This window comes from Bos grunniens, chromosome 5 (genome assembly GCF_055505025.1).
Source record: "Bos grunniens cultivar Pamir isolate PY7600 chromosome 5, Bosgru_T2T1.0, whole genome shotgun sequence".
NCBI lineage: Eukaryota > Metazoa > Chordata > Mammalia > Artiodactyla > Bovidae > Bos > Bos grunniens.
The window spans coordinates 70,472,139-70,486,306 of record NC_141169.1 but is presented as its reverse complement, the minus strand read 5'-3'; the positions used below and the strand labels follow the sequence as shown (position 1 = coordinate 70,486,306).

Genomic DNA, 14,168 nt, shown 5'->3' with positions numbered 1-14,168 from the left:
TTCTAGCTGCACAATCTCTGATCTGTCCGATGCACGTCCTCTTAGTCACCGCAGTTACTGTCTGACCACAGCTTATGTTATCAACATCGACTTTCTTTCCCAGAGGTTAACCATCAGCAAGCCAGTACTTCCTTTTTCATTGGGTGAACTCCCAGGGATTACTCACAATAATTTTTAAAACAGTGGTGGTAAAATATACGTAACATAAAGTTTAGCATTTTTAGGTTTTCAGTTCAGTAACATTAAGTACATTCACGTTGTTTTGCAACCACCGCATCCATCTACCTCCAGAACTTTTACATCTTCCCAAACTGAAACTCATTCCCATTCAACAGAAACTCCCCATTCCCGAACCCCTGCCCCTGCATCCCCCGTCCCCCATCCTGGTCCTGGCATCCCCGCTTCTTGATGAACCTGACTCCTCTAAGTACCTCACATAAGTGGAATCATGTAACATTTATCCATTTGTGTCTGGTTTGTTTCACTTAGGCGAATAGTATTTTCAAGGGTCATCCATATTGTAGCGAGGCTAATTCTTTTGAAATATGAATAATCATTTTCCAGTTTGTGTCTCTGATTTTCATCCAGCAGGGCACGCCTCTAGAAAGCAACAAAACTCCAGAAATTAAGGACATGAGCATTGACGTCTTTTTCAGAGTTCAGGCTGAATTGAACAGCCCAGTGTGAGGACAGAGGTGGTTCCGAACAAGGTAGAGCAGCAGTCCATTAGCAGTACAAATGCCAAGTGGTTACCTTCCTCCAAAGCTTACTAGTGTGTCAGCAAAGTACAACTTTGAAAGCAAAACCAGATGCCTCCTTGGTGGAGAGTCAGTCTCAATACACAACTGATGTTCTGCTACAGAGAGTCTTAGAGAACCCAGTGTTCACATGGGTCTTCTGTCTCTGACCTTCAGCAGAGATTCTTTTTCTTTTTTAAACTGATTTTTACCCGAGTATAGTTGGTTTAGAAGGTTGTGTTAGTTTCTAGTGTCCAGCAAAATGAATCAGCCATACATGTACATATACCCCTCCCTTTTGGACTTCCCGTTCAGGTCACCATAGAGCACTGAGTGGAGTTGTGTGCTGCACAGTGGTTCTCACTGTTGTATACATAGTATCTTCTTACGTCCTCTAACCTTCATATGCTTCACTTCCAGAGCAGGGGCAGGACTAGCTCCATTATGACTTTTTCAGGTTGGAACTATTTCTGGGATTCTTTTTTGTTTTATTATGTATAAAATCAGAGAAGGCGATGGCACCCCACTCCAGTACTCTTGCCTGGAAAATCCTATGGACAGAGGAGCCTGGTGGGCTGCAGTCCATGGGGTCACGAAGAGTCGGACGCGACTGAGCGACTTCCCTTTCACTTTTCACTTTCATGCATTGGAGAAGGAAATGGCAACCCACTCCAGTGTTCTTGCCTGGAGAATCCCAGGGACAGGGGAGCCTGGTGGGCTGCCGTCTCTGGGGTCGCACAGAGTCGGACACGACTGAAGTGACTTAGCAGCATGTATAAAATAATCATTTCCCCAAATCCCCAAATATCTTTTATTTCATTCTCTTTGCCTTTTTCTAGTATCTTCTGTGTTATTTCACTTTCATATTTTTATTGAGTTCAATTCACTTAAAAAATCCTATGTATTTGAAAAAGAAACCTTACATAATTACTTCCAAGGGAAAACCAGTATTGCTTTGAGTATAATGAAGCTAATCAAGTTACCCATGTGGATTTAAAGGGGACACATGTATTTGAGCTCCAACTTTGTAAAAATGCTTAAAATGGTAATTGGCACATACATTATGTCATTTAATTTTCACCATGACATTGTGGGGTTGGATACTATTCCTACCTCCATTTTACAGGTGAGAAATGGAGACTTTGAGAAGTTTTAGAACCAGTGGACATTCCCTGTCTTACCGTTGTTATACGCTCCATGCGGTGTGGAATTTTAGAGCTGCAGCCCAAGTTCAAGTGGCTCAAAGATGGAAAAGTGTATGTGTTGATTAATATTGCTTTTCTGTTGAAGTGCCAGGAACATGGACTAATCTAGATTTCTATTAATTTTATGTCAGCAGCAATGACAGTTTTACTGGGAGAGGCTGATAGACATCAGTCTGTAAGGATGGGAGTGGGACATAACATAAACACGCTTCTCAGAAGGGCTACAAAGAAAGCGAGGATGCCTAGACTTGGAGCACTCGGGTGTGCATGTGGGGATTTGCACGTAGTGGTGGCGGGTGTCTTGTGTGTGTGTGTGTGTGTGTGTATTTGGAAGCTCATGCAGTGCCCCAGATGCCACCAGCATTCACAGTGCTGTGTCGGCTCCTGCCTTAGCCAACTTCTTGGAATGTTCCAGGGCTGCAGCTGGTCCCTTCGTGTCCTGATTGACAGGGCATGCTTCCTAAAGCTTCTAACCAACTTCCTGCAAGCCAGGCAGGGAGGGACCTTGATAAGAAAGTGAAATTCAGGGCAATTAAGTGCAATCTGAGTCCCGAGAATGCATTTTCTGAGTGCGGTTATGTGCCAACTGCTTTCTGTGCCATTCCATTCATTTGGGGTGACTTTACAAAACTGGCTTCTTGGCCCTGCATTCAGAGCCTCAGCTGGATGGATGAAATCACTCACCCTATTTATAAGGCTCGAGTGGAAATGGGTGTAGGGTAGGGCAGAAGTCTTCAGAGGCTCAGCATGGAAGGCTGTCTTAGACTGGCTGAAATTTGCAGATTGCCCACGGGTAGCACAAGGCAGCGGCTTGAACCTTTAGAGACACCTGGTTTACATTGTCGCTTGCTAGTTAGCTCTCCTGAGATGAAAGACCTAATTTCCCTAAACCTCAGTTTCCTCATCTGTTCAGTGGGTTTTTTAAAAACTGTGATAAAACATCCATAATGTCAAATTTGCCATTTTCGATATTTTTAGATGTACCGTTCAGTGGCATGAAATACATTCACATTGTTGTGTAAATGGGATTTTAGATAGGATTAGATTGGAGAGTGTAAGGAGCTAAGGTGCTTAGGACAGAGCCTAATAACTGGAGGTTATTCAATAAGTGGTAACTAAGTTTATTATTATTATTTTATATTATCTACTAATTATCTTGTGCTTTTCAAAATATAAGGCCTATTCTGGTGACAGGTGTTTCTTGGGTGAGGACAGGGGCTAAGCAGTGGATGATACAAAGATGAGGGGTGGATGTGGAACCTGCCACCTGACTCAGGGGACTCAACCTAGTATGCAAGGTGAATTTACATATATATGTATGTGTATATTTGTATATACATATGTCCTGACGTATACATACACACATAAGTAGTATATAGTATATAGATACTATATATATGTAGTATCTATATACTTATATATACTACATACTTATGTATATGTCAGGATATATGTATATACAAATTTATACGTACATATGTAGTATATATGAATATATGTGATAATTCATAATGTATAATATACATATGCATGTGACAATATGTGTATACATGTAACATATATGCCTTATATGAATATATGAATAGGTGCACACACAAACACATGGAAGAGCACTGCCATGAAGGATAATAAAACACTTCAAGAAACCAAAGGAGAAGAGAGTGATTCCAAGGGGTGTGTGATACAAGAGAAGCAAGGTTAAGAAAAACATTTGGCTGGACCCTAAAGACTTGAAAGTTACAAAGTACCTTGGCCTTCACAATCTCACCTTGATTAATTTTTTCTTATCATTCTCACAATAGTCCTGCAATCTAGAACACGGTAGGGATCATGGGTTTCCATTTTCTTGTAGGTAAACTGAGGCTCAGAGTGGCTAAGTGACCCTGCTCCATGGCACACAGATGGCTGGTGGTGGAGTGTGGGCTGCAATGTGGTGACACAGAGCCCGGTGCTCTGGGTCCATTTCATCTAGGGTTCCAAGGTGTGCACAACACAGTTCTGATCAGTGTGTAGGCGATGTCTGGTGCACAGGTAGGTGCATATACCACATGGATGGATGCCATGAGATTTTCGGTAGGCCGCAGACAGTTCTCAGAGTAGCAACTATAAACATTAGTGTTCATCAGAAACACCAAACATGTGATTCTGTGGGTACTTCTCAGGGTACATCTTTACTGATGTGAGAAGAGAGTCCTTGCACAGAGTGATTTTTAAGTAATAGACCACGCAGTGGGTGCCAAGCACTGCAGTCGGGAGTCACAGGCCCAGTTGTGCAAACTGGTCCTTCTGTGAAAGCTCAGGGCTGGAGAGCAAAGGATGACTCAACCCAGCTGGCAGAGCCAGCCAGGGGCGCCTCAGATGCTCTAGTCTGGGAGGTGTGAGCGGAGCTCGTGCAGACACTGACTGCAGTGCTAACAGGCTCCCTGGGTCTCACTTCTCTTTGTAGATTGCGGACTTTGGGCTTTCCAACCTGTACCAGAAGGACAAGTTCTTGCAAACGTTCTGTGGGAGCCCACTCTACGCCTCTCCTGAAATTGTCAATGGGAGGCCTTACCGAGGGCCAGAGGTAAGCAGCTTGCCTGGTGTGTAAGGTGGGGGGCTTAAGGGAAGGAAAGAACTTAACCTAGGAATACTTAAAAAAAAACCCATAAAAGCAAGCAAGCAAAACCTTATATGATTATAAAAGCCATAACATATATGTGTATATATATATATCTGGAAGAAAAATCCAGAAAAGCCTGAAAGAGAAAATAAAGTTGCCTCCAAATTTCCCCATGAGAGATAAGCACTTAATATTTATGTGATTTTTTAAAAGGGTTTTTTCCCCCCCAGTGTAGATCTCATATTTCAAATAATTGAGACCACTATATATGTGTATATCTCACCTTTTATTAACTTAAAATTGTCACATTTTCTCAATTTGTTATTAAAAACATGGTTTTAGTGATGACACACTTATTTTATGCATATACCATAATTTATTTAATCACTTACCTAGATTTAGATTGTTTTTAGTTTTTCCCTGTTATAACAAAACAGACAAAACAGAAAGCAAACTGTCTCAGTCTGCAGTGAATCTTTTTGCATGCATTTTGGACAGCATGTATTTTTGATCCAGGAAATACATTAATGGAAATACATTTCCATTAATACATTAATTGCATCTTCTGACTCATGAGAAATGCATCTCTCTATATGCCTAAACCTATCAGGGCCAATGAAAGACGTATATGTGAGAAAGTCCTTTTGAAAATGGGTGAGTTGTGACTGATTACTCATTTTTAGAAAGATAGTTCTATTTGCAGACAGAGTCATCTACTTAGGATCCTTTAAATAGCAGCCGTTCAGTGGATTGAAATGTTTTCTTCCAAATATTTATCTGTTTGAGAGTGTTTAGGGGCAGGGCAAGAGGGTAGAGAGATGGATGCCAAGAGCCTCCATCAACTGCAGTAAAGTCTTTCTAAAATAAGAATGTAAGGGAGGAGCCTAGGATCCAATTTACAAAACTGCAGAAACTCGACACTAAATTTATCATAGATAACGGATGCTCCTGTGATCGCTGATGGTCTGTTTCCGAGGTTACAAGCTGGCAGCCTGTGATCTGGCCAGCAAGCATACTTTATTTGGCCACGTTAGTCTTTCTAAAAAAGTGGACAAACATTTAATCAGTGGGCGATTTCACATAAAAGTCTGTTTTCTGACTTCTCTTGAAAAACCAAAGGCTCTAATAGTGCTGGGCCTGCTTGACTCAGTGGCACCCACTAGCCGGAGGAGGCTGCCTGCTTAAGATGGGTGACTGCCCGCCACAGTTTGCCTTCAAACCAACACTCCACGTTGTACCCCACCCTGTGTCTTGCCTTGTTCATGTTTGTTGCCTGCTTGGCTCTTGTAGCCATTTGGGTTTGCAGCCTCTGAGCCATTTGAAGACGGTGCAGGATTCCTGAATTAGGAGTCCAGAGATCCGTGTTCCTGTCTGACCTCCATCACTGGGATGGGGCGTCTCCGGAGAAACCATTTAACTCCCTTGGGCCTCTCTGTCAAATGGGGCTGAAAATAACGCAGGGCCCTACCTGTTTCCCCAAATTATAGTGAGGATCAAAGAAGATCATCTATTGAAGAAAGTTCTATCAATTAGGACTGTTTGAAACGGAAAGGTCAGGCTCTGAAGCAGGCCCCAGGTGCACTACATATCAGGTGTCAGGCCATGGTGGGAACCTGGCTGCCAGGTGCTAAATTCCCTTCCTGGGGTCGTTGCAGGTGGCTGCTCATGGTCTGTGATGCTGATGTTTGGGAAGGGAATCTACTTGTCCTGTCTCTCTCTGCTTCAGGTGGACAGCTGGGCCTTGGGCGTACTGCTTTACACTCTTGTTTACGGAACGATGCCCTTCGATGGTTTCGATCACAAGAACCTCATCCGGCAGATCAGCAGTGGTGAATATCGGGAGCCCACGCAGCCCTCAGGTATGCACCCATGGACAGCCAGCGGCTGGGCTGGGCGAGGCCAGCTCACATGTCCCGCTTTTGTGTCGATGTCTGTAAGGAAGACAGCTGCTATTCCTCTTCTCCCCAGATCTTTGCTGAGCTGACTTGTTAGTCCGCTTTCCCCAAACCTTTCCAATGTGGTACCTGCAGATCAGTTGTTCTACAGAGCAGGCTAAGAGTCCTGTTTGCTTGCTGTGCAAACTTGGGCAAGGCTCTTACCCTGTTTAGATTCTGTTTTCCGCTATTGGTGCACATTTTGGAAAAAGTATTACATGAAATCCCTTCGAGTCTGTGTAGACATAAAATCCCTTGGTAGACTCTAAGTGCACGAGGGTGGCAACTACTCTTTTTCACACCTTGCCCCACTGCAGGTCTGGTGCATGGGTGTTGTTTCATTACCATGGCCGAGAACAACTCTGTCCCATTGCCCCCACCTCCTAGCAAACTCAGCAGTTTAAATGACTTCGATGAGCCATGTCTCTTGGTTCCCAGATTGGTGAGAGCTCCTCTGGCCTGGCTGGGGTTTCTCCTGCAGTTGCAGTCAGATGGTAGCTGAGGTTGGGGCCAATTGTGGGGACACCTTGGGGTCCCTCTGTGTGGGCTGTCTCTATGAGCAGCCTCCTCAGGCCTGTCCCTCCAGGGAGTAGCCTGGACTTCTTACATAGCAGTTCAGGGCTTGAAGATGGAGGAAGAAGTGGCTGCCAGGTCTTCTTAATGTCTCCTTGGAAGCCAGATAAGGTCACATCTGCCATGTTTTATCAGTCAAAGTGACCAAGGCCATAAGCTCCATCTCTTGACAGGAGAGCATCATGTGGGTATAGAAGGGGTGTGTATAGGTAGTCGACTTTAGAATGTAATTAACAGACCTTTCATATACGTGCATCCTACATGTGTACACACACACACACACACACACACACACACACACACAAGTTGATTCTCATTATTTGTGGCAATTCAGTAAAGTTGCAGTGAATGCTGAATTCCTGAATACTGAGCCACTGCTCCTAGGGAGATACAGGGCTCGACTCCTGTGAGCCTCTGGTCACAACGTTTTTGTCAACGGATCACTCCATGTCCTTGTCTTTTGTACATTTCTGTTTAAAGATGCCTCTTTTAAACTATACTGTTGATTCATGAACATCAAACTCACAGCCATCAGCACTTTAATTCATGCCTGAGAGCAGCTTGTCTGATACTTGTCTGATACCTGTCTGATATTTTCTCTGCATGGCACCTCACTGTCTTCTTGCCCTTACAATCACCAGACAGCACTTCAGCACCACACTTGGGGGCCATTTCAACAGTGAAATCACCAACAAAAAGGGCAACAATGTGAAAAGCATGAACTAAATGGATTATGAAAAGGACACTTACAGCACAAGAGCAGAAGCAAGAAGACAGTGCCATGTTGTTGCCTGGCTCTGGCTCAGCTGGGAACACACAATGCACAGTGGGGGCAACACTTTTTTTGCCCCTCTGTGGAAAGCACCCCGAGTGTTGATTTGGGGGTTACAAATACAGCTTAGTGAGTGGGCAAGTTTACAAATATAGAATCTGAATAATGAACATTGACTTATTTTATATAAATAGATATAGATATACACATATCTATATCTGTATATATTTTTCAATGAGCCAACCTGTGGGGTTTGTTGGAGAAAATTCAGGGTGACCTCTATGGTAGCCTTTTTGGCTCAGTAGCCAAATGGTCCCAACACAGTTTCTGGCACATTACAGGGATTCAGAGACTATTTCTTGACCGAATGGATGAACATCCTGTTGCTGTACAGAGGTGTGCCTCACCCCCGGCGCCATTGCCAGGCCCCTGCCAGCTACTCATTAGCTGCATAAGTAGCAGAGGGGAGGTGGCACCTTCCCAGGATATAATTCAACCCCCACTGGGGAAGCACAGTTTGATCTTAAAAAGTGATTTATAAGCTGCGAGAGTCAGTTGGTTCCTGTGGCCTCCTCAACATCCCTTTGGGGCTTTCCCTTAATTCTTTGGCAGCAGAAATTTGCAAATGGAATTTTTCAGACGGGCCATAAACGGATAGCAGATAGAGATCAGCTCTCTGATCCGACAGCTGGGTAGGCTGTGGATTATGTCTGAGAGGGATAGGAGGTGAACGCTGGGTGTGGGTCTCAGCCTGGCTGAGGCCCTGGGGTTCAGGCCAGCCTTGAGTACAGTGCCTTTCAGTGCCCAGGTATGCCAGCTATGAGCACCGCTCCATCCTTCTCTGTCTCTCCCTCTCTGATAAGCCTCTTTTTTTTTTTTTTTTTTTTTTGCCATTTTAGCCCTAAAATTCCCTCTCTGTGCTGACATACTTTCCCAATGACTCGAGCAGTGTGTATTTATATAAGTCTACCTTTGGAGGACTAAAGAAAGTCATGGTAATCTACACCTGTTTCCCTTTTGGTAAGATGATACCCACCAAAAGAATGGTGGGGCCCTGCTTGGGCTTGGGCCTGGATTCTTTCCTGGTTACCCGGTCTTCCCCATTTTATAAAGATCTGAGTTGATGGAAAGCTCAACAATTCGACATTGCATCACCTGTGTGAAGAAGCATGCCAGGCTGTGACGGCACCCCGGCCTGTGGCTCTGAGTCTGGCTGGTGCTTTCTGATGTCCAGTCTGGAAGGCTGCAGCTTCCTGCTCCACAGTGTGGCTGAACTAGGGCTTCCTTTGGATTTTCCTCAAATGAGTGTCTCCTGGAGTGTCAGCCCTGTGGCAAAGCCCAAAGCTCCCATAAAATGTATTGTTCCTAGAATTCTCCGGTGATCCAGTGGTTAGGGCTCTGCACTTCCATGGCAGGGGGCGTGGGTTCGATCACTGGTCCATGCAGGGCATGGCCAAAAATAAACAAAAAAATTTATTGTTCCTTTTGCTTCTTGTCCCGTAGATGCTCGAGGCCTCATTCGGTGGATGCTGATGGTGAATCCCGACCGCCGGGCCACCATCGAGGACATCGCCAACCATTGGTGGGTGAATTGGGGCTACAAGAGCAGTGTCTGCGACTGTGACGCCCTTCACAGCTCCGAGTCCCCACTCTTGGCCCGCATTATCGACTGGCACCACCGTTCCACAGGGTTGCAGGCTGAAGCCGAAGCCAAAGTTAAAGGCTTGGCCAAACCTGGGGCCCCTGAGGTCGTGCTGGAGCGTCAGCGGTCGCTGAAGAAGTCCAAGAAAGAGAACGACTTCCCTCAGTCTGGCCAGGACTCCGTGCCCGAGAGCCCATCCAAGCTGAGCTCCAAGCGGCCCAAAGGGATCCTGAAGAAGCGGAGCAACAGTGAGCATCGCTCCCACAGCACTGGCTTCATCGAGGGTGTCGTCAGCCCGGCCTTACCGCCCACTTTCAAGCTGGAACAGGACTTGTGCCGGACTGCTGTGCCCCTGCCAAGCCCCCCAGAGGCCGAAGTGCCAGGTAAACTCAGCCCCAAACAGTCGGCCACGATGCCCAAGAAAGGCATCCTGAAAAAGACCCAGCAGAGAGAATCGGGTTACTATTCATCCCCGGAGCGCAGCGAGTCTTCGGAGCTGCTTGACAGTAACGATGGGCTTGGCAGCAGCATCCCCTCCCCCAGTCCCCCGGACCCGGCCAGGGTGCCATCCCACAGCCTCTCCTGTCGCAGGAAGGGCATCTTGAAGCACAACAGCAAGTACTCAGCGGGCACCATGGACCCGGCCCTGGCCAGCCCCGAAATGCCCACACTGGAATCCTTGCTAGAGCCGGGTGTCCCCTCTGAGGGCCTCTCCCGGAGCTACAGCCGGCCTTCCAGCGTCATCAGCGATGACAGCGTCCTGTCCAGCGACTCCTTCGACTTGCTCGACTTGCAGGAGAACCGCCCCACCCGCCAGCGCATCCGCAGCTGCGTCTCTGCCGAGAACTTCCTCCAGATCCAGGACTTTGAGGGGCTCCAGAACCGGCCCCGGCCCCAGTACCTGAAGCGGTACCGGAACCGGCTGGCAGACAGCAGCTTCTCCCTCCTCACGGACATGGATGACGTGACTCAGGTCTACAAGAAGGCGCTAGAGATCTGCAACAAGCTCAACTAGCTCCCGGGGTGCAGGGGTGGGGTGGGGTGGGTATGAGGGAGAGGAGTGGGAATGATAACTGGGCTCTGGAGCTGGTTACCTCTTTGATGGCCGTGACAACAGACTGACAAAGGGATTGATGATGTTTGGCTTTGGCCAAATTTGAAAGCTGAGTCAGTGCCTATGTGGGAGAGGTGGGCAGTTGGCCAGTCCTGCTGACTGCCAGTTAGAATTGGGATCCTAATTGGCATTTTGCTTTATGGCATCTCCTAGGGGACCAGCTGTCCAGGGGAGGTGGTGTTGGCCAGCACTTCCAGGATAGGGAGGGAGCATATGGGAGAGGAAGCATTTCTCTAGAAGTCATCCACATGCTTCTGGAGGAGGGCAGGACAGACTATAGCCATCTGTTGCGAAATCACTCAGAGCTTGCTCCTTCTCATGTTGTTAGCAGGCTTGGTCTGACTGCATAGGGTGGGCATGTCGATTTTAGTTATCTGAGCTTGAATCAGTGATCAATTGATAAGGGCTGCTGGGTGCATTGGTTTGAGTAGCCCAGTGGGAAGGAGTGCTGTGATTGATTAGTAATGGCTGTCATGGGGAGGGGAAGGGGTGTGGGGGCACTCATGCCTTGTAGTTGTCATCCTTGACCTGGCTAAGCCCTGGGAGTGTTAGTGTAGATCCCATGGGATCTATGTTGTCTCTTTTATGCCACCGTGGGGCATTTGTTAATTTGCTACTCTACCTTGAATGGAAGACAGGGCCTTGGTCAGAGAAAGAATGCTCTGGACACTGCTAAGGACTTAGAGTCAGCCCATGGTGATTGTTTGGCTTCTTGTTGTCTGCCTCTTCTTTCCTAGTGTCTGCCTGGCTCTTTAGCACAACCTCCCAAGGGTGGACAGGGGGAAAGTTGGTGGTGTCAGAGGTCAAAACTATGGTGTAGAACAGTGCTCGAGACCCTCTGTGATCTTTCTAAATGAACGGAAATTGATCCACACCAGCGAGGGGGCAACTTGTCAATTTCTTTAATGTCTCAATATTAACTGGAATGCTGCCTTGTGGGTTCTCACCTGCATGAATGTTTTGAATTGGATGTGATACTGGCTATAGTCTCCAAAGGAATAACTGACTCAACTATTTACCCTGTTTACTCACAGTAAACAGTTTCCTCATCCACTCAGTGTAGAATCCTCAGAGGTAGGCGAGTTTGCTTCTGGGTGTTAGAGCGTAGGTGGGATATTTGAAGGAGGAAAGTCAAGTCAGGCAGAAGGTGTTTTCCCCCTCAAATCTAGGTATTCTCTGTCATGGGTTTGAACCCCTAGACTTTGAGGGAAAGGTTCCAGCCACTCAAATGAATAAGCTGCTGAAAGAGCAGAGTGGGTTGGGAGGAAGAAAGTGGGAGAGGGAACATTTCCCTGGACGTCTTCCTGATGGTTCTGGAGAAGACAGACGAGAGGTGTGACAGGACTCTTATCTTGAAAAGTCACATAACTCACTTGTGTAACTCCTGGACACCCACATTGCAAGTGAGAAGACATCACTCCCACAGTGCGACATCTTCAGATACTGAGTTTGGGATTGATGGTCATATTTGGGAGTTTGGGACGACCTCAGATTCTACTGGCCCCAGCTAATTGAAACTCTTGTTTCAAGATGGTCAACTTCTGAAAGCCACCTGGATATTTAAGAAGAACTAGTCTTGGGGGGTGTTTGGGGGGAAAACCAACATGGGGAGCTGAGATTGGAATTTACCTTCAGACACTAAGAACATTAATTAGAATGAAACTGCCCTTTGCCAAAGGAGATGGCTCCAGTTCTCCCCTTGTCACCAGCTCTGGGGTTTTGGCTTGTGCATCCCTTCGGGTTGAGCCGAGTAGTGTAATATGGGAAGCTTTGCGGGTTTCCTTTCATTCAATTCCACCTCCTTCCTGAATTCCAATATAGGTTCAAAGGGAAAAAAACCTATAGCTAGCAAATTGTATGTGGGGTATGTGGGTGCGTGGAGGGCATTCTCCAACCTCTAAAGCTCCCTCTTCCTTGTATCACTTTATGCAACCTTTTCTGGATAGCCTATACTGCCACATTGCTGGTCCCTCATGCATGGCAGCCTGTCTAGTTAGTGGCTGTCAGTGTGACTTAGGTATAACATCTACCTACTGGTTGATGTAGTTTCCTTTTGCCCAAGTGATTGTGTCTGTTTGGTATTTTCCATCCTTATAATCTTTAAGTAAAAGTGACACTATTAAGGAAAGTCATTCTATCCCTAGCCTCCAAAAGAGAAAACATGTATTTTCTCTTTCTCAGCAGACCCAGACAGTGGATTGTGGCAAAGACGGTTCTCCACTCAGAGGCAGAGACTGCATTGAGTCCTAGTCTGCTGGTGGTCTTAGGCACCTGCAGTATTTCAGGGGCTGAGTTTTCTCTTCAATGAGGGCTGGATTAGCTGGTCTGTCAAGTCCCTGCCTAGTTCTGACATTCTGCTAATGTCCTCTGATTCTGGATATGATGTTGACTCTGTCCTTTTAAAGAAAGAAAAAACTTGGAATAGAGGGAAAAGACCGCAAAGCAGCTCCCTTCCTTCTTAAGTAAGTCCTCTCATCCCTTCCAGCCAAGGAAATCATGCTTGATTTATTTCCATGGAATTACAAGTGAGAGACACTTTGATGACCTGGTGGACCAAGCAGGAGATTCGAGGTCAGCTCTCCTGGTCCTTTCCTTGCCTCCGTGGGCCTTTCAGTGTCTTAGTTTACACATCTGCCAAAGGAGTAGAGTTAATACTTCTTTTTACAGGTAAATTTCAAGGCATGATCAGTTTTCAGGAAGTGCTTCAAGACCTCAGGTGAAATGAAAATGCCAAGTGCTCTCTGAATTTCCATCCCTGTTATAAGGTGCTGCTTCTGCAGATGGCAAAGAGTACCTCTTGGGGTGAAACTCAGGTGAGTGTAGGCCAAGCCTGTTGTCTTGAGTACAAATGTGAATGACTGACTGACTGCTTATTGCCAAACTGGAAATGTTCTGTAGGGATTTACTGGCATGGTATCATTCCTAGAAGAAAAAAAAAAAAAGAGAGAAACTTGACTGCACATTTTTTTTTTTAATCCATGTTGTGACTTTTATTTAATTTCTGTTTTTTTTTTTGGTAATAAAAAGTTGACTTTTTTATTTGAATTTGTCTTTTTTTATTTATTGGTCTGAAAGGCATTTCAAAGGTATTATAATAATATATTGGTGTAATTTAATTGGTGCAACATGCTTTATGGCTCCAGTCAAAATTGGTTTTCATTCATTTGATTGGTTTGAGCCCAGGACAGCCTATAGGGGATTAAAAAAAAAAAAGCTGGATAACCACCCAAAATGTTTGTATTTTCATTGGAAACTGATTTTGTTTTTGTTTGTTTTTATTTTTAAATTAAATAAATTGCCATGAACTGAACTGGAAACTTGTGTCTTTATTTGGTTGTTTTTCTCTTAGTTAAGAGATAGACTGGGTATTAAGTAACAGAAACCCACCCATTAGCTTAAGTACAAAAGGGAAATTTCTTCAAAGTTCTCAGAAGAGGAAATGTAGCTGGCAGTGCAGTTGGAACCAGGAATTGAAAAAGTAGGATCCAGGCCCTCTTTTCTGCTCCTTCTCACAGTCCGATTTTATTATTCTGTTTCCATAGCCTTACTTTCTTCTCCCAGGTTTTAATGACCCACCTTGGCTTACCCG

At 45.6% G+C, this 14,168-nt stretch overlaps 1 protein-coding gene across 1 annotated transcript in view; it reads left to right on the top strand.

The window, feature by feature from the left end:
* The window catches only part of NUAK1 (NUAK family kinase 1), a 79,374-nt gene extending 65,485 nt beyond the window's left edge, over window positions 1-13,889 (top strand). The window contains exons 5-7 of the mRNA XM_086403981.1: window positions 4,389-4,508; window positions 6,271-6,403; window positions 9,327-13,889. Coding sequence (XP_086260107.1) covers window positions 4,389-4,508; window positions 6,271-6,403; window positions 9,327-10,480 — 1,407 coding nt within the window. The 3' untranslated portion in view covers window positions 10,481-13,889. The remainder of the gene's footprint in view (window positions 1-4,388; window positions 4,509-6,270; window positions 6,404-9,326) is intronic.
* Window positions 13,890-14,168: the final 279 nt, after the last annotated feature.